The 18,144-nt window shown below is 35.7% G+C and overlaps 4 protein-coding genes across 7 annotated transcripts; 2 read left to right on the top strand and 2 right to left on the bottom strand.

Annotated features, from left to right (window-relative positions):
- Window positions 1-2,630: 2,630 nt before the first annotated feature.
- Window positions 2,631-4,513, top strand: LOC148929972 (putative histone H2A variant 3). Its single transcript, XM_089066517.1, has 2 exons — window positions 2,631-2,882; window positions 4,011-4,513. The coding sequence occupies exons 1-2, from the start codon at window positions 2,772-2,774 to the stop codon at window positions 4,305-4,307; spliced, it is 408 nt and encodes a 135-aa protein (XP_088922643.1). The 5' UTR covers window positions 2,631-2,771; the 3' UTR covers window positions 4,308-4,513.
- A 114-nt stretch (window positions 4,514-4,627) lies between these two features.
- LOC148929971 (3-ketoacyl-CoA synthase 11-like) lies at window positions 4,628-7,099 on the bottom strand. Of its 2 annotated transcripts, none has more exons than XM_089066513.1 (2): window positions 6,951-7,099; window positions 4,628-6,524 (listed from the first exon to the last, which is right to left on the bottom strand). In XM_089066513.1, exon 2 carries the CDS (start codon window positions 6,497-6,499, stop codon window positions 4,964-4,966), a length of 1,536 nt encoding a protein of 511 aa, XP_088922639.1. In that variant the 5' UTR covers window positions 6,500-6,524; window positions 6,951-7,099; the 3' UTR covers window positions 4,628-4,963. The 2 variants fall into 2 exon arrangements, with proteins under 2 accessions (XP_088922639.1, XP_088922638.1); XM_089066512.1 differs by having other exon boundaries at window positions 6,939-7,094.
- A 1,634-nt stretch (window positions 7,100-8,733) lies between these two features.
- On the bottom strand, window positions 8,734-16,034 carry LOC148929970 (DNAse I-like superfamily protein). Of its 3 annotated transcripts, XM_089066511.1 has the most exons (16): window positions 15,812-16,034; window positions 15,251-15,641; window positions 14,638-14,804; window positions 14,429-14,494; window positions 13,526-13,578; window positions 12,765-12,846; window positions 12,615-12,664; window positions 12,014-12,095; window positions 11,678-11,770; window positions 11,480-11,512; window positions 11,247-11,335; window positions 11,057-11,151; window positions 10,203-10,963; window positions 10,005-10,090; window positions 9,826-9,910; window positions 8,734-9,313 (listed from the first exon to the last, which is right to left on the bottom strand). In XM_089066511.1, the coding sequence occupies exons 1-16, from the start codon at window positions 15,896-15,898 to the stop codon at window positions 9,248-9,250; spliced, it is 2,286 nt and encodes a 761-aa protein (XP_088922637.1). In that variant the 5' UTR covers window positions 15,899-16,034; the 3' UTR covers window positions 8,734-9,247. The 3 variants fall into 3 exon arrangements, 2 of the variants coding, with proteins under 2 accessions (XP_088922637.1, XP_088922636.1); XM_089066510.1 differs by having other exon boundaries at window positions 10,203-11,151; XR_016136253.1 differs by lacking the exon at window positions 8,734-9,313 and having other exon boundaries at window positions 10,005-10,139; window positions 10,203-11,151.
- Window positions 16,035-16,063: 29 nt separating this feature from the next.
- LOC148929969 (DNA-directed RNA polymerase subunit beta) lies at window positions 16,064-18,061 on the top strand. Its single transcript, XM_089066516.1, has 7 exons — window positions 16,064-16,306; window positions 16,823-16,865; window positions 16,965-17,057; window positions 17,137-17,199; window positions 17,392-17,487; window positions 17,566-17,643; window positions 17,854-18,061. The coding sequence occupies exons 1-7, from the start codon at window positions 16,203-16,205 to the stop codon at window positions 17,938-17,940; spliced, it is 564 nt and encodes a 187-aa protein (XP_088922642.1). The 5' UTR covers window positions 16,064-16,202; the 3' UTR covers window positions 17,941-18,061.
- Window positions 18,062-18,144: the final 83 nt, after the last annotated feature.

Raw genomic sequence — 18,144 nt, 5'->3', positions numbered from 1 at the left:
GAGTACAACTTATATCTCACTGATTTTATTTATTTAAGTACTTTCTATATTTTAATTTTTTTTTATCGAAACCATGTTTGGTTGCCAGGATTCTGTTTGGGAAAGTAATCTGATTCCTTAAATTTTAAATTACTGTGTTTGTTTCAATTTTTAATCAAACTGGGAAAGTAATCAGAATCCGAGAACAAGGAAAGTTAAGTACAATTTTTCAGGATTGAATCCTAGCTTTTCTTAGTTATTCTTTTTCCCAATTTTAGGATTCTTACATATATAATGCAATATAGTATAGTTTTATTATTATTATTATTATTTATAATGTTTTGAAAATAATTTAAAAATCTAAATCATAGTACTTAATTTTAGATTATAAATAACTATTATTAGAATTATCATAATTATGAATAATTATAACTTATTTTATAATAATTCATAATAATAATTAATAATTTATTAAATAATTAAAATATAATTATATAATATAAATCGTATGATAAATAATTATTACTATTTTTATAAATTAATAATTAATCAATAAAGTTATAGTGTAAATTTCATTTATTAAATTTATTCACTTATAACATCCTTAAATATTATAATTATAATACTAATTATTATTATTATTATAAATGAGTATAATATTTCAAACTATAATTATATGTATTATTTTATATTATGATAGATAATCCATATTTAAACTATCCATTGTAATAATAAATATAATAATATAATTATTATTATTTGTAATTAATAGTTTATTAAGAATTTTATATTATTATTCTTTTTTATTAATAAAAAAATAAGTATATTTTTAGTTTGGTGTTTAAATTAAATATAAATTTAAAATCTTGATATTTTCCAAACACAGGAAAGTAAAGTTACTAGGAATCATATTCCCGGGATTCATTTTTCCAGGAATCATTTTCCTTGCCAACTTTACTTTCCCGTCAACCAAACATGGCTTAAAGTATTTATTCATTAAAAAAGAAAGGGGGTATATATATTTTCAGAAGTCAAAAGATCTCTAGAATGCTTATTTAATGGCGAATTTATTTTATAAAAAGGAGCGGCGACAAATTGCTCTATTATATGAATATATATTTAATTTATATTTGAATATCTATTATTTAAAGTCTGATACGTAATAGTCGGATGTCAACTACTTGCTCCAGCCATTAATAAGTTTATTCTCTAGAAGATTGATAAGTATTAGATGTTTTGATATTTTTTATATTTACACAATTACCCTTGCTTATATGTAAAATACCCCACATTAGAAAATTGTAGTTTGTGCAATTTCACTTTTCTAACAACCAATTTAGTTCAACTGTCACTAACGGTTCTAGAAACTGAATTTACACCTTGATTTTATAGTCAAGAATCTCAAGATCCTTTTTATACTTATATTAAGACATGTTACAATCAAAAAGTTCAAACAAAGAAAAAGCATATGAATGGAACAAATTTGACGCTGCATGCAGCATCACCCATGCAAATATGGTGTTATAATTTATAAATATCGGCGGTAGAGTAATATCCAATTGGTTGAAGTACTAACTACTTAGGTAATCAAAATTCTAAACTCACGTAATTAGAAATTTGACTCGTGAACAATGTTGTTTTCATGAACATAATTTCAAATTACGATATTTTTTAGTCGTGGATGTCTAAGCCTTCTAGACTCGACGTACGTAACAACTACTTACACATTTCCTAAAATAAAATTACTACTCCTTCCGTCCCGCTTTAGCAGTCCCATTGACTTTTCTGCCAAATGATAAAAAAATAGTTAAATAGGAGAAATGGTAAATTAAGAGAGAGAATAATATAGAGAAGAGTCTTATCTACATTATTGTCTCTCTTACTTTACCATTTCTCCACTTTAACTATTTTTTATCATTTCTAAAAAAGAAGGCAGAAAAGTCAATAAGACTGCTAGAGTGGGACGGAGTGAGTATTTAAAACACAATTAATTACTCCCTTCATTTGATTAGTTATGATCAGTTTTTCTCTTTGGGTTATCTTATTAACAATGGCCAATTTATTGGAAATTAATTAGGACTCGATTACCCTAAAATCTAATCATAAACCTTTCGCACTTAACAAAACATAATTGAGGGTCTACCGTTTACCAGTCACAGAATGAATACTCCATTAGTTTAACGATATTGATCTTAGTAGTGAAAGATACATGATTTAATATCGATGATCTTAGTAGTGAAAGACATGCGGTTTTATGCAAATTTGGTAAATTAGAAGAGCGATTGTGAGAAAAAATGATTAGAATATTATCAGTAGAAAATATGATGTATCTCACTAAGAAAAGAAATTTATCCAAAATAGGAGTAGAAGATAACTAGGGAGTAATTTTTGAAAATTACCTAGAATAAAAAAAATACGATTATTGGTTGTGAACTGACCTGAAATCGACCTCAAAGTCTCAAATAAATGAAGAATTATTATTATTGGGCTAGTAGGTTCAAATCAGTCGCAGAATTGGGCTTCACATTTTGTAATATTAAAACAAAATTTAACAATAAAATTAGGCCGTATTCGCGAATCCGACTTGACCGACCCGATTGGCGAATCCGGGCCCCAACCCACTTAAAATATATCGAAAATCACCGACACCCAATCCAAACAGTTCTTTCGTAGAGAGAGAAATCGTCGTCGTGACGAGTCGAGTCGAGTCGCGATAATCTTCTGTAGAGAGCCAGAGCTCCGATTCTCAACTGAATTTCCCGTGTGATTCTCAGATCTGCGTGAATTAGAGAATGTCGGGGAAAGGAGCTAAGGGTTTATTGACGGGGAAAACTCCTGCTTCCAAAGACAAAGATAAGGACAAGAAGAAACCTATCTCTCGCTCTTCTCGCGCCGGCCTTCAGGTTTTTTTCCTTTTTATTTTTCGAATTCGTGAATTCTCGCATCATTTTAGTTCAATTCGCGTGAATTTTGTGTCGATTGTTTGACTTTGTGAATATATTATTTTAATCCTTTTATCCATGTTATTTAATTGTGAGCTGTACGGTCTTAGTCGTGTTATGCAAGTTGTCGAGTAATTACTAGTGATTTTCTGGCGTGAGCTTACAAATTGATTAATTTTCTGGGCAGAATGGGCTTGGAATTGTAGATAAGATTGGTTTGGTCTACTAGGTCATGTATATATGAAGAAAGCTGAAGTAGAAGAGATGAAACCCGTGTAAATCGGTTGGGCCTTTCATAATTTTCAAATAGAAGTGGGAAATAGTTTTGCAAAAAGCTTTTTTCATGTGATTTGAATAAAATGATGAGATGCAGCTTGGAGAATACACACAGATTTTCTGCTTCTCATAGTTGGAAGTATGGATATTGGGAGTAGTAAATGGGACTGAGATTGCACATTTGATTGTTTCTCAAAATGTTTAACCTAGAATTGTGCTGATTTATAGTACTACCAGTTGAGTCATCAGTTAAGTGATGACTTATGTCAATGAGCTGTTTCAGCTATCTTGATTGCTCGGGTAGACGTTTCTTGAACATGTTTGACCTGCATTGCGCTTCACTATGACCTTTTTGCTCAATGTAATTGCAAAACCTTTTTTTATTATAGATCTAAATATCAATACTTCAAGTTACTAGCCTTGTACATGAGACAATCTGAATGAATGGACAAATATGGAATGGATGCTTTGTTATGGCAAGTATGAAGTAGCTGACATGGCACAGATATAACCCAAGGCATTGTATATGTTATTTGAACTTTGTTTGTAGATCTCACATACCTCAAAATCAAGGTGCAGTTTTGTAATTTTTGTCTTGCAAGCTAACCATATATTTCAAAATCATAACTTTTGATTTCATCGAAGTGGTAAAAGATCAAGATGCTTTTTTGGTTACCTTGTATTAAAATCTTTTGATAGGTTCTTTGCAGTATTTCGTGCATCTTTATGTCTCAGATTTCTTGAAAATGAATTATATCATCTTCTTGTAGTACTTATTATATAATGAATGTCCCAAACCTTTTTTCTTTGCAGTTCCCTGTTGGTCGTATCCATAGGCTCCTAAAGGAGCGAGCCACTGCTCATGGAAGAGTAGGTGCCACTGCTGCTGTCTACTCTGCAGCCATATTAGAGTACCTAACTGCTGAAGTGTTGGAGTTGGCTGGGAATGCTAGTAAGGATCTGAAAGTGAAGCGTATCACACCCCGACATCTCCAGCTGGCTATTCGTGGTGATGAGGAGCTCGATACCCTCATAAAGGGAACCATTGCTGGTGGTGGTGTGATCCCCCACATACACAAGTCGCTCATCAACAAATCTTCCAAGGAATGAGACAACAATTAGCAGAAGCAGGGTCTGTTTAAGGTTCTAGGATTAGGCTGTCTACATGTTTAGAACTTCTAGTAGTTGGTTGGATTTCTGTTCAAGAATTCAAGAGACGTTTCGGCACAGACTTCTGTTGCAAATGTATTTTCCATAAAAGAGCATGCAACATGACATAGCCTTAAATTTATGTTAATTGTGTTACATTGATTGCAGCTACTTGTCTCTGAATCTTTGTAATTGTGTTACTTGCAAAATGAATACATTCAGTGAAGAACTTGCAAAGTTTGTAGAATGATGGCAAGAAGCATTTTTCAGATCTAAACAAGTTGAATAAAAATTAGAAACTCATTATCAAGAGATAAAATTAATACATATTCCGACAGCAGTTCCCTCAAAATGAGAAGCCTAGTATCCTGTTAAGGTGGCTCCAATCGTCTAAGTACATCACCCCTCCTGTCTCCAAGAATGCCAAAAAATGCTAGCTCAGATCAATTCTAATTGGAGATAAAATACAAACAAGCCTTCCAATTCTTAGCACCTACCAACAATAAATTCATGCCAAACTTGCATTTGCATAAGAAATCGAAAGAAGAAAACAAGGTAACTGCAAATCTGCAATTCGGTTAGTAGCTCGCTGCAAGTTGAAGAACAAGGAATAAGAATCATATAGCTGCGACCCTAGGAACCTCCACGGGGAATTTGTCGATTTCATCAATCCACGGGCTCTTCTCCTTTGCTGGATTTATAGTCCTGAGAGCTTTCCACACAGCACTGTTACATTTGAAACCAGATCCAAAGGCGATCTGCCACGTCCTGTCTCCCCTCTTGATCCTTCCCTTGGCTTCCGAATACGCCAGTTCGTACCAGAGGGAGCTGCTGGAAGTGTTTCCAAACCTGTATAGAGTCATTCTTGAAGGCTCCATGTGCCATTCGGACAGCTGAAGATTCTTTTCCAGTTCATCGAGCACAGCCCTTCCACCAGCATGGATGCAGAAGTGTTCAAAGGCCAGTTTGAAATCCGGGATGTATGGCTTCAGCTTCATCTTCAGCAACTTTCTCCCCACCAATGTGGCGAAGAAAAGCAACTGTTCGGACATGGGTAGCACAAGAGGGCCCAACGTTGTGATATTGGTCTTTAATGCATCACCAGCCACAGCCATCAGATCCTTCGACAGAGAAACTCCTACCTTCCCGTTAGGATCCTCCATCTGCGTGACGCAGGAGAAACATTTGTCATCAGAACCTTTGTGGGTTCTGACTGTATGCACCAACCGGTACTTGGATCTCCAGTAGTCAGATCTTTTGTTTGACAGCAAAATGGCAGCGCCTCCCATACGGAAGAGGCAGTTGGAAACGAGCATGGATCTCTCATTACCGAAATACCAGTTGAGCGTGATGTTCTCCATGCTGATAACCAGAGCATAAGTGTTGGGGTGCACCTGCAACAGGTCTTTAGCAAGATCTATTGATATCAAACCAGCACTGCAACCCATCCCGCCAAGATTATAACTAATAATGTTCCCCCTCAGTTTATAATGGTTGATAACCATTGCAGACAGCGAGGGAGTGGGATTGAAAAGGCTGCAATTCACAATCAAAATCCCAATATCCTTCGGCTTCAGAGAGGTCTTCGCAAGCAACTCATCAATTGCACCAAACATCACCATCTCGGCTTCTTTTCTCGCTTCTGCCATACAAGGATTCGGTGGAACCCTCAGCACAGCCTCAGGGAGGTAAGTATCCTCACCAAGGCCTGACCTCTCAAGAATCTTCCTCTGGAACTCAAGATTCTGATCAGTGAAATTGCCAGTCAACGTGGACCTCTCCATGAAAATCTGCCTGGTGCACTTTCTATCCTCATCTGGCTTATAACACGAGAAATTCACAAGATAGACAGGGCGAGGACGCGTGACAAAATACACAGTCGTCAAGAAGACCAAGAGGGTGGAGCAAACAATAACTGATATGAGATTGAACCGGAGATGGTCCCAAAGCACATAAAGGTCCTGGAGAGAAAATGTGGACAGCTGAGCCGCAACGATCACCAACAGAGGAGACAAACATAGGTACATTCCATGAGTGATGAGGTAATGATATCCAAGCTTCACATACTTCAATTTCACAGATTTTTTGAAATCAGGGAGCTTATTTGAAGACGAGGCCGGAATCAAAGGCGTGCTAGCCTTCATTTCACTCATTTTCCACTATCTAATCTCCAACTCTCTGGAAACATACAAGGTTAATTTGAGGTCAGGAAATTGAAAAACTAAAAATCTTAGAATTGAATTGCAAAACCACGCATCGTAAGATTTCAGAGTATGAAAAGTCCTAATCCTAAAAAATTGGATCTAAACAGCATATTTCTCTAATAATTCCAGATTTACTCAAATACTTGTTCATAAAAAACCAAAATCCCTAGACAGTCTGTACAAACAAAATAGTAATGCAGCTAAAAACTGAGAAATTACATACAAAATCAAGAGCACGTCGTCACGAAATAAGAAACGGCAGAAGATTCGCATATCGACATCAGAAATTGACTTTACCATTGGAGAATGAATTCAGAAAAAAATCGTGAAAAACTGAAAACAGGATTCAGGTTATCGCAAGAGAAGGCTGAAAGATAGGGAATCATACCAAAAAGCTCACCGTTTTCTCCTGCAAATCTCCGGAAGAAACCGATCGTATGAGCGTAGAGAGAGAGAGAGAGGCGAGTTTTTGAGAGAGAAGAAGAAGAAGCTTGAGTCAATTATATTACCAAATGCTGTTGATTTGAATGCATGTTGTGTTGTGAATATATGAGTTGTATTCTGTATATACATTTTTTATTTCTTCTAGAAACAATATTATTGTATTTTGAATTAAATATTTTACTTGTTTTATTTGATTTCGATTTGTTTGATATTACGATTATAGTTTAGTCAAAATCTTAAATTATAAGTTAGATAAAACTATCTCAACCAAATATATTCATAAATTGTAAATAATATAATAGTATTATAGAGTTCTTTTAATATATCAAAATGAAAAAAAAAACATTAGTATAATAGATATAGAAAGGTATAATAATTTTTTTATTCAATTTCGTCCCTATCTGAAAATTTTCTGTTATTTCCTAATATTTTTAATAGTGTTGATTTAGAGGGCATACAAACATACTAATAATACACATTTTTCTATACATATTTATTCAGAGGAAGAATACTGGAATGTGATTCTAGAATAAAATAGGAGTAACAAAGAATAGAGAATAAATGAGTGGATTGAATGAGGAATATGAGGTAAGCCCCCATTAACGAAAAGTTTTTGTTCCAAATAAGTTGGTAGTAATTTGAAATTTCTAATTATGAATTATGTGAATGAATAGGGTAAGGAATATGAGGTAGTGGGTGGTTAGTAGTGATTATACATTTGTAGTTAGTACGATTTTTATAGAAATTTTATTTATTCAGTTGTATTATGTATGCAATAATTATTACATTGTGAACGAATTTAACAACGAAGATATCAATTAAAAGGGGACAAGAAATGGAATAATTCACAATTAAGAAAGTAATTAACTTAATAAATCCGTTAATAGTAATGGAAATGTCAAGGGCGGCTAAAGAGGCGACTTGGTCAACCTTCTTTGAAGTTGGATTCTGCTGTCTATTCAAAATTTCAAATTTCAATAATATGTCATGACAAATGCGTGCGCATATGTATAGTCGAATAGACCAAATAGTTATTTAAAATTATTTTAAAAATTTATCTATATTTATAATTATTGGAGTACTATATGAATTACAGCATGAAATTTTTCACTAGTGGCTGATTCATACGGATTTGTTTAATTTGATAGAAAATAAATGTCAGAAGAAACTTGGATAAGTAAAAACACAGAACTCAATAGTAATTAGAACTGTCAGAAGAAACTATGATAAATTAAAAAATATAAAAAGAAAACTTTAACACAGGCCTCAATTATTGGAAATGTCAGTATTAATTTGTATGACTACGGATTTTATTTGTTTGACTAGTTGTTATTTTATTTTATTCGAAAATGAACTTTCATGTGCACTTCTGTATTGGAATGACAATGATATTCCTATTTCCTTCATCGTTCACATTCCTTCGAATTTTATTATTATTATTATTATTATGAAAATACAAAGTCCGGTCATATATGGCAAAGATATGGCTGGATTGAGTTTTAAAAAAATAGATTGCGACTAATATTAGAAATGCCAAGTGTATTTTGGCAATATTCTACAACTAAAATTATACACGCCATTTCCTTTGTATTTTCTAGGACAAAATGGCAATGTCAAAATCATGTTTTGATTGTTGAGACTCTAATTTTAATTTTCACGAAACAAATAGTTTGACCAAGATTAGTAAAACTCCAGTAAATAAAATTAAAGAATTCAATCATTCAAATACTCCATAAAACTCAAAAAATTCAAATTTAATTAGCAATAATAGAGCCCACATTTTTGGCAATAGTTGAAAGGTGGAACAGTACAGACAGACAGACAAAGCACAGCTGTGTGTCATTTCTTTCTAAGCTAAAAGCGACGCAACACAGCTCCGCAAAACGACAACGTTTTGTGTTCTCAAACATTGGTGGTCACTTTTAAATTTCATACAAAATCCATATCAATATTTTGAAATTATTCCTCATTCGTCTAAGCATTATTCTTACAACGTGATCACATGTGGTGCCCCTCTTCCTACTCATTCCTATCTTGACTTCAACTAAATTTTGCAAAAAATTAATACTACTATTCAACATGGAAAAAAGGTTCAAGCTCAAATCTTGGAAGAAGTCATCCAAGAACTAACTCTCCAGTTATTAGTAGTGATTAAACAAAATCGAGAGGCGAACCGATAATGCTGGGGGGATGCCTTACCTTGCCCGGGAGTTGCAACTAATGCGTACTATATGTTATATTTGACGCGGGAGACTATGAGGAGATATCTTTGGTGAAGACGAATTCCGAAACCAATGCAATGTGATCACTTCCCCATTTCTGGAAACATAAACCATTACAAGTTGAGCATCAATAGAAAGATCAGTGTATGCACATGCCATGTCTTAAGATAGCTCCTGGGGATGTAAGGATGCTTTTCGACCATATAATTATCGAGCTTCTATTAGGCTAGAGAACGCTCTGAGGATGAACTAGAATAGTAGAATTCATGCATGCTCATAAACAGCAATGTTTCATCAGTCATGAATTCTCATATGCAGATGATTGCTAATTTGCTTATAATAGGTATTGCTGCTGTCTGAAATATAGAAAAAATCGATTGTCTCGTTTCTGCAGTTCACAAGGGCACATAATTCATCATGGAAAAGAGATTTTCATAGACTATAATGTTAAATTCATTTCCGTGTATGCTAGAAATGAGAAATCATGAAGAAAATTGAACTATCTGGCATGGTTTCGACTAAATCAGAGATGTTGCAGAAATGTTACTTATCTAAGAAGGGGCAACTCCCTTAAAATGGAGACAGCGCGGATTGTTTTAGAAACTATACCTTCGTGGGAAATCCCCGAGATTGATGCATAACATGCTTGGGAATTGGAGCAAGAACCTTTACAGTTTCTAGACCTTGAGAATGCCTGGCATCATCGGATGATAATAAACTATATCAGCACACGAAGCAGTTTCCAACAGATATGAATATCAAAAGATGCGCAGCGGCTCATGACTCACCATATATAATCAACTGTGCCTGAGAAAAGTTTGTGGTAGCTGGTGACATATGGCTCACCACTGGAATCTCTTAACTCCGAAGAACTCTGCAGGAGCAAAACGTTGTACCCAGCATACATGATTGGAGATCAACAACTATCAAACACATTACGCATCCTAAACACAAAAAAAAGCAAACAATAGCTATAATAAAGATACCTCAACTTCTGTATATGCACTTGTCAACTTCAAAGGGTGCTCCATGAACTTACAGTCTGCCCTGCCAGTTGCTAGTTCTATTTCTGCTGGAGTCCAATCAGATGGACTGAATCGGAGCTTTTCTGTACCAAAGACATTCTCCTGCTTTTGGTCGGGGAAACTAGCATCTTTAGAATGCAATTCGCTTAAGAATGACTCGGAATCTTCAAAGACTTTCTGTGTAGCATCATTAACTACTTCATCGAGTGACAAGGCCTCAAATTTCTGATCCAGTGTGTTATCAGAACTTGTAGATTTGAGGGTGGAAGATACACTGCATGTCTTATCCTCCCCCGTTGAAGCTGAAGCAGATATTGCAACAGTTTCATGCTCGGACGAATTGGGCTCATCAGAACTGCTCGAAGGGCCCTCATTGTCAGATGAATCTGAGTTAATGTTTAAAGTGATAGAAAGATCATCTGAATGATTTCCAGACAAGCCCTGATGTTGAATATGGTTATCTGGGGTCTCAGATAACAAATCTGCTACGTATTCTCCTCCTTCAGTTGTCCGAGAGTGGATATCTTTACTAGAAGACTCCAACATAGAAAATTCATCTGTTCCCTTATTGCACAAAATAGGAGACTCGATGCCACCTTCAACTTCACTAACACTGAGATTCAAAACATTATGAGGGATAGACGGACTTGACATGCCCTCGGTTGCACAAATCTCTACTGCATCATGGTTAGGCAGGTCATTAACTTGTTGTCTTCTGTGTTCTACAGTAGAGCATGAATCAGTCTCAGCCAAAATCGAAGATCCAGGTTGAGAGTAACTTTCTGCAGAAGGGGGGCTAGTGGAAAGGTTAGTACCGGGAAACTCCTGAGCATCTAAAGGCAAATCTTGTTGTTCTACTGTTTTAGAGTCGACTGCTGGAGCTTGGATAAAAGTAGCCGCACGTTCTGCCCTGGATCACGAAACAGACACACCAATTCAAATGATCGCCAATGAGATTTCACAGCCACATAAGGAAAATCACCTAACCAGCACACAAACATATACCGAAAATCAGGATAAGCAGGTGCTGGTCGATTTATTTCAGCAGAGACTTGTCCAGAGACCTTGTCACGAGCCACTTTTGACAGATCTAGCTGCAATGAGATATTGAAAAGGCATCAAACCTAGGGCTGCAATATGATCCATGGGTTGGGAATAAGGCTGTCCTAGTATTCATCTATTGAAAGAAAGCAAACAAGATAAGGAGCAAAAAGTACAAAGAAATTTAAAGTCAATACCTCATTATCTTTGATAAAGTTGTACATGGGACTCTGGAGGAAAAATAAGCCAATAAGGTGTTGTAAAGGTCATCCAAATTCAGTGATAGACCACCAATAGAAGGTTTGGTTAGTTTAGATCCAAAATTATATAAGATGCAGAAGTAAAAGAAATATTAAGATAACGTTGATATTCCAATGTATGAACAAGCAAACAACCTTGGGAGTGCAGTTAAAGTCTCCACAAATAACTACGGGAGCATCATTCCAAAGCTTAGAAACAGCATTTGCCCTTTCGAGGAGGACCCTGATCTGACAACAAAAATCAAATCCATGATATATGTAGCAGGCTTTCAAGAGACTCAGCCAGTTCGTGACATATGATGGGTTAGAATAAGGTGGTTCATTATAGCAGAAATACAAGTTAAGCATGCATCATTATCAAGTGACTTAAGTGACAAAGGTACGTCAACCAACGGGTGGTGGACCAGAGAGCGGCACAGTTAGTGTCATATCAGATGTCAAAGTCAAACCACATAAAGATAGCAATTGTACCTGTCCAAGCTTAATATCTCCCCTTTTAGGATTGAAAAGCACATGAATGTTGCAGACAACAACTCTGTTAGAGCTTGCTGAACTGCAATAGAAAGGTCTTGGCCAGCTTTAGCATAAGAAATATTGTTGTAAGAATAACAAAAGTACCAACAATCAGGACAACTTATATACTGTTCATCTACCATAAAATCCGCTCAATTCTTCTCTGTCTACTTATATCTCTCTTGTTGTGGGTTCAAGCCAATGTGTGTTGCATCCAGTTCACACAACAGATAATATCTCAGTTTACTTGATTCACAAATAATAAATACTAGTTCGGATACAGAACATGTCATAATGCATATTCTCACTAGTTCATGGTATAAATAGTAAAAATCAATAAGCAAACTAATCCTATAGAGGATAAAGAATCAGAATTCTCATCATATTAATACAACATCTAGCTGCCCTTTCAAAGAATGGTCCATTGTCTTTGTTATACTCTTGGTCACAAGATGATAAAGGTGATAATTTCATGCTTATGAGGCACAACTTGAGGTACAAATGTTGCAAAAAAAGAAAGAAAAAAGAACAAATAAACATAGTGATTAATACAACTTGCCTTGTTGACAGGGTAGACGCCCCACTACTGATGCCCGACCCATTCAGAGACTGTTCAACAAAAAAAAAAGATGATGCTAAATGAAAGGAATACATCACTATAGTCTCACTCTCGTTGATGTGTGCTCAGAAGTAAACTGAAACTGTGTACCTCAAACACACATATTTGAGCAACATTGTCCCGAAGGCCAAACCTTCTGTATTCAAAAGATTCTTCAAAAATCATCTTGAATCTAAAACATAATACACTTGATTAAATCCATTGCAAGGTATATTTCATTTTAAACATGCTTAGATCTTTCAGGAATAAGTGACAACGAAATACATAGAAGTGCCAAAGTAGTAAATTAATATCAGATACAAAGAAAAGTTGCACAGCTCATTAAGTAACAGTTTCAACAATGTAAACTGAACGAGAAAAGATATCACCGAGTTAAGTTATATCCCATATTTGTAGCTGAAACAAACACATGCTGATTAAACTACAGTTACGCTTTTGCAGTTATTCCGTGGATGAATAAAATGCAGACTATGGATGTAAGTTAATGTCATTATGCAATTCCCAGAATGACAAAAGCATTCAAGTTGAATCACATGATATTAGTCACAGTACACGAATAATAATCACAACCACTTGGAGAACAAATTATTTCCGACAAAACAAGAAGATTATTAAACCTATATATGTTGTGTCAATTCCACTTAAGGGGCTACATGTTGAATCTATTAAAGGGGAAGTATGTAAATGAGCTAGTAGAACCTCAAATATAACCCTTAGGGCTTAGAGTAGAAGCAGTGAAGCACTAGAACCTGGATATAATCGAGAAGCTAACAAAATTATATACTTAAAGGCCAAAATAAGTGCTTCCTGATACTCTAATATTAAATGAACAATAAACTGGGAGTTCATACCTTGAAGCACGCCAAAATATAGCACAACCATCTACAGGATTACCAGTTCGCATCTACAAGTAAATAAAAAAGTGATTATCTAGTATGGTTCGGATATATCACTCTATTAAAACATTCTCTAAGATAAGTGTTAGGTTAGAACTCTGGAGTCAAAGTCACAAACTTTCATAGCCTCCAAAAGAAAATCTGAACAAGATTTATATACAAAATTGGAAATTAATATGAATAAAAAACCTAATTGAGTAATATCCATTCAACGAATGTAAACACAATATCCTCCAGTAATAGAAACTATTTTCGGTCATTGAAGATCAAGTTCCTTGTGGTTATTAGATAACCAGTTATATACAAGTAAAATGTACCATAAGGTCCATAACAAAGATAAATTACAGCAAGTCATCTAGATAAGATTTCTTGTTCACTGCTATCTCCGACATAAGCGCTTACTCCAAATAAGAAAGTAGACAATGGAATACATGCACACACATGTAGAAAATAAGAACTTTTGTACAGAAGCGTGGGTTTAGCAATTAATGCACCTCCTTATCTATGTTTTTGTTGGCCAAGGTACCACCATAATAAAAAAGCTAGTACTCTCCTTAGCTCCATTTGAAGTAAAAATGATTAAATGAGTTTCAAACTTTCAATGTAGTCACCAAAAACCAACAAATCATTATTCAATAAATTTTTCGACTGTAATTATCTTAGTTTTAGTCTACCAGAAATCTAGGGACTAATCTAATTCTAAAAGCTTACCTAGAAGGGCAACCCAATTCTGTCAATCAACTTCAAGTATCCAATAATTAACACAAAATGCATCAGGGACGACCCATAGTTAATACAATAATTAATGCAAATAACAATTTTCCAAGTAAAACATTGATAAAAAAATATTCAAGTGACCTTCCAAATGCCATTGTATCCACGTTGATTAAGTTCTACTTCTATGTCTTGGAATCTATCAACCTCCTGGATTTTCAAATGAAATTGTGAATCAAGTTAAGAGATGATTAGTACGTATTTTCCAAAGCTACTAAAGAGGAAAATGTCAGCCTGACCCAGCCATCAAAATATTGCAAGACATGATCTACAAAAAGCATTAGGATGATAACCTGAAAACACAAAATGTCAGCTGACCATAATCCAAGCTCAAAAATGATATTTTTCATGCGCCAATTCCAGTCCATGATGTAGCCAGGAACATGAAAGTAAAGTTTGTATCGGTGATCGGCGGCCAAGTAGTCAGCCAGTATATTGTAAGAGAGAACAGTGAATCGCTCTGCACCAAGATAGCAAGAGATTCAGGGGTAAACCGAAACATGTTGCAGCATAAGGTGGAAAATAAATAGCAGCATGACATACAACTAGTTATAGTCTATAGAAACACAATAAGGATGCAGACCATCATATCAAAATAAAATATCTCATGTTCTCAACCACACGAGTACAAGCCAATTCCCGGCTTTGTAAAAAATGAACTGTTATTCAAAACCATGGCAGGACTTCTTAAATCTATCCCGAACTTTCAGTTAGAACAAAATTCATTCTTTTAAGAAGCTTAAGGGAATGAAGATGTAGGACTACACATCCTCATACTTTTCCACATTGAAAAACCCATACCTTTTGATGTTAGACTAGAAATTAGTGCACATACAAGAAGGTTGATAGGTACAAAAAAGCTAGTACTAATTCAACTTGTTCAACTAAACATTACTATTTCATTACCACAATGAGGAGGTAGCTTCAGTTTGCTGTACTCCCACGCTCTAAAATCCAGAGGCTTCGTGGCCCTAGGCCTGAACTGCTGCCGCATTTGCTGTGGCCTAAACTGCTGATAGTTACCATAAGCTGGCCGTCCCTGCGATGGGTGCTTAAACGGGCGAGGCCCCGGGTTCTGATGCGCCTGCGCCATTGGTGGCCCTGGCTGCTGAAACCACGGTCCAGGCCTATACAGCTGCTGAGGCGGAGGGACAGCATTATAGCTAGGCCGGAAGCCGTGGTTGGCATTTCGAACCGCACTGAAGTGGGAATCGCCCGACACAAATTCCGGTCGGTCTCCGGGACCCGCCGGCCTATCGCAGTAACCTCTCCCGAATTGAGAACGGCCACCTCTGAACTGTAAAACAGCAGTAGGTTTAACTCTTCTTGAAGATTTATCATCACATTACTGAAATTGGATATCAGGATGCGTTGTCTACATTTTGAACCGAAAAAAATTCCAATTGCTTAATGGCTGATTCAATCAAATAGGCGAAAAATAAATTGGTCGGAGAGGATTGAGCTTACGTGTGGGCGATAGGACATAGCGGCGGCGGCGGAATCTGCAGCGGCGACGGCGGCGAGGGAACGGAGGGGAAAAGGGCGGCGGTTCATTGAGTGGATCAACTAGTCTCTAAAATCATAGAGCTTCATAACTGACAAACGCATAAATTCACGCAACAATTTTGAGTCTTGACGACGGTAACTATAAAACAATTAATTTTGGGTAAAACCTAAACTTGTAAATAGAAATAGAAGATTGGATATTTTTGTGAAAGACTTGATTTTCAAAGAACTATAAATTCACAATCTTTACATAATTGGCAACTAACTACAAACAACACCACTACTTTTTTCTGGTTCTTCCCCGCCATATTTCGTCTGATCGAGATCGTTCATTTTGGGGTCCGACAAAACGATGTCGTTTTGCTCATCTCTGCCGTCTTTTAGCGCCTCCAAACCTCTTAGTCTACGCTTTCGAGCCTGCGCCGCTGACGTACCGGATTTCTTCTCCGCCGATTGGTATTTCTATATATTTATCTACTGATTTATGGTATTCGAAGCAAGTTGCTGTTTGATGACTGATTTTGAATGTTTAATTTCTCGTTTTTCTCAATTTCTTTTACTGGAATTGTTGATTTTTTACACGTTGTAGTTGCCGATTGCTGTTGAGAAGCAAAATTGCATAATCTGCACCATCAATTTGTTTCAGTAATTTTCAGTTGTTACTTAGCGATTTATTTTCTGTTTATTTATGAAGATCGACTGTTTCATAGCTCAATTGAGAAAAAATATCAAGCTGGTAGTCTTCGTGATCATTCAGAAAATTGAAGCATATCAAATTCTTACCTTCTGTAAATGCTTCATCTCTGTTTTACTGATTCAAAAAAGAGTTTTATTGTATTCTCATCAAGCTCAACAGCAAGAGTTTTATTGTATTTTAAGTTGGCCTACAACAAGGTTTTTATTGTGATCATTCCAGTAGTTTTTCTCTGATTCACAGCTGCTAATAAGTGTTTTCTGATGTCTGTTTTTCAGGCTTGAGTCTCGTAGGAAAAGACCTTTCGGTCCGAGATTGAGTGTAGATTTCGAATTTGCAAACTTAATTGATTAATGTATACTGAAGTATTTATCTTGCCGTGTGCTGCTGATGAACTTCTTGCCCTTTCAATTGCTGTAGTTTAGTGCAGACGAGGCTGTTAGACACCAACTCGATGCGTTGATGTTCAATGACCAACCTCGCCCCGATTATGGCATTGAAGTCATGTATAGGGTAATTTGAAATCTTCCATTGTGTGTTCATTTGTTTAATTTAATTTCAATGCTTATCATCGGATGACATGTGATAACAGTTTGCAGGATTTGATCCCTTCGAAAGATCTACCTATTTCGGGCCCTTCTTTGACTTGGGTCAGGTCAGTAAAGTCTGATGCTTTTGTGTTATCTCTCATACAACCGAAAGCAAGACTGTCTATCTGTTCAGAAGTTCAGCTACGAAGCATGCATGTTAATCTGTAGACTATGGATTAAAATCATTGTTTTTATTTGGTAATGTTTTAATACTCCTAGCTATTGTTGTCTCTGACTATTAGCTCTCTGTGTCGCAGTTTGAAAGATTTAGGCGGATATTTCACCATTCAAGCTACAGATCTCTACTAGGCCACCGGGAAAGAAAGATCTTGAGCAGTTTAAATGTCGATGAGGTTAGTCAGTTCCAGGTATCCACTTTGAAATCCTAGTATGTACTTGTTTTCCTCTAGTGACCGGTACATGTGGAACAGTATTGCTTTAAGCAAAGAGTATGGATACGAGGAGCTCGGCCTGAAGAAGAAGAAGTATTCCAATTTACTATGATTCAGGTTTGCTACCATTCTTTCTGTGTGATCATCAATCATAGTATAATTCACAAATCCCATTTTAGCGAAGAAATAATATACTATCAAGGTACTGTAATCAAGTAATTCTACATTTCATTTTCAAATTTGACATCTTCAACTGTTAGAATAAATAGGTGAACAAATCACGGAACACTTGTGTTAAGCATCATTGATAAATTCTCCTGTTTTCAGAAAGTTGGTGGTTCCTGGGACGGTTATTGGCTGACGGAGTCTGTACTTCACGATGGAGATAGCTTTTCCCGAGGTGTAGCATATTAAGACACAGCTCTGAAGATGACTGAGCTGACCACATGTATATATTCACAGTTTCTGTCAAAACATATATTTGTGTACTTATATACAATAAGATTCATAATTCGAAAGCTGATCTGTTTGTAAAGATTTTTGTGGTTAAACATAGAATTTTGCCAGCAATCCTATCTAGTTTGAATTTGAAAAATAAAGCTTTAAATCTGGAGAGAT

This window comes from Salvia hispanica, chromosome 3 (assembly GCF_029641045.1).
Source record: "Salvia hispanica isolate PSC_SH4W2 chromosome 3, Shi_PSC_v1, whole genome shotgun sequence".
In the NCBI taxonomy this organism is placed as follows: domain Eukaryota; kingdom Viridiplantae; phylum Streptophyta; class Magnoliopsida; order Lamiales; family Lamiaceae; genus Salvia; species Salvia hispanica.
Note: the sequence above shows the minus strand (reverse complement) of the source record. Positions and strands in the feature narration are given on the sequence as shown.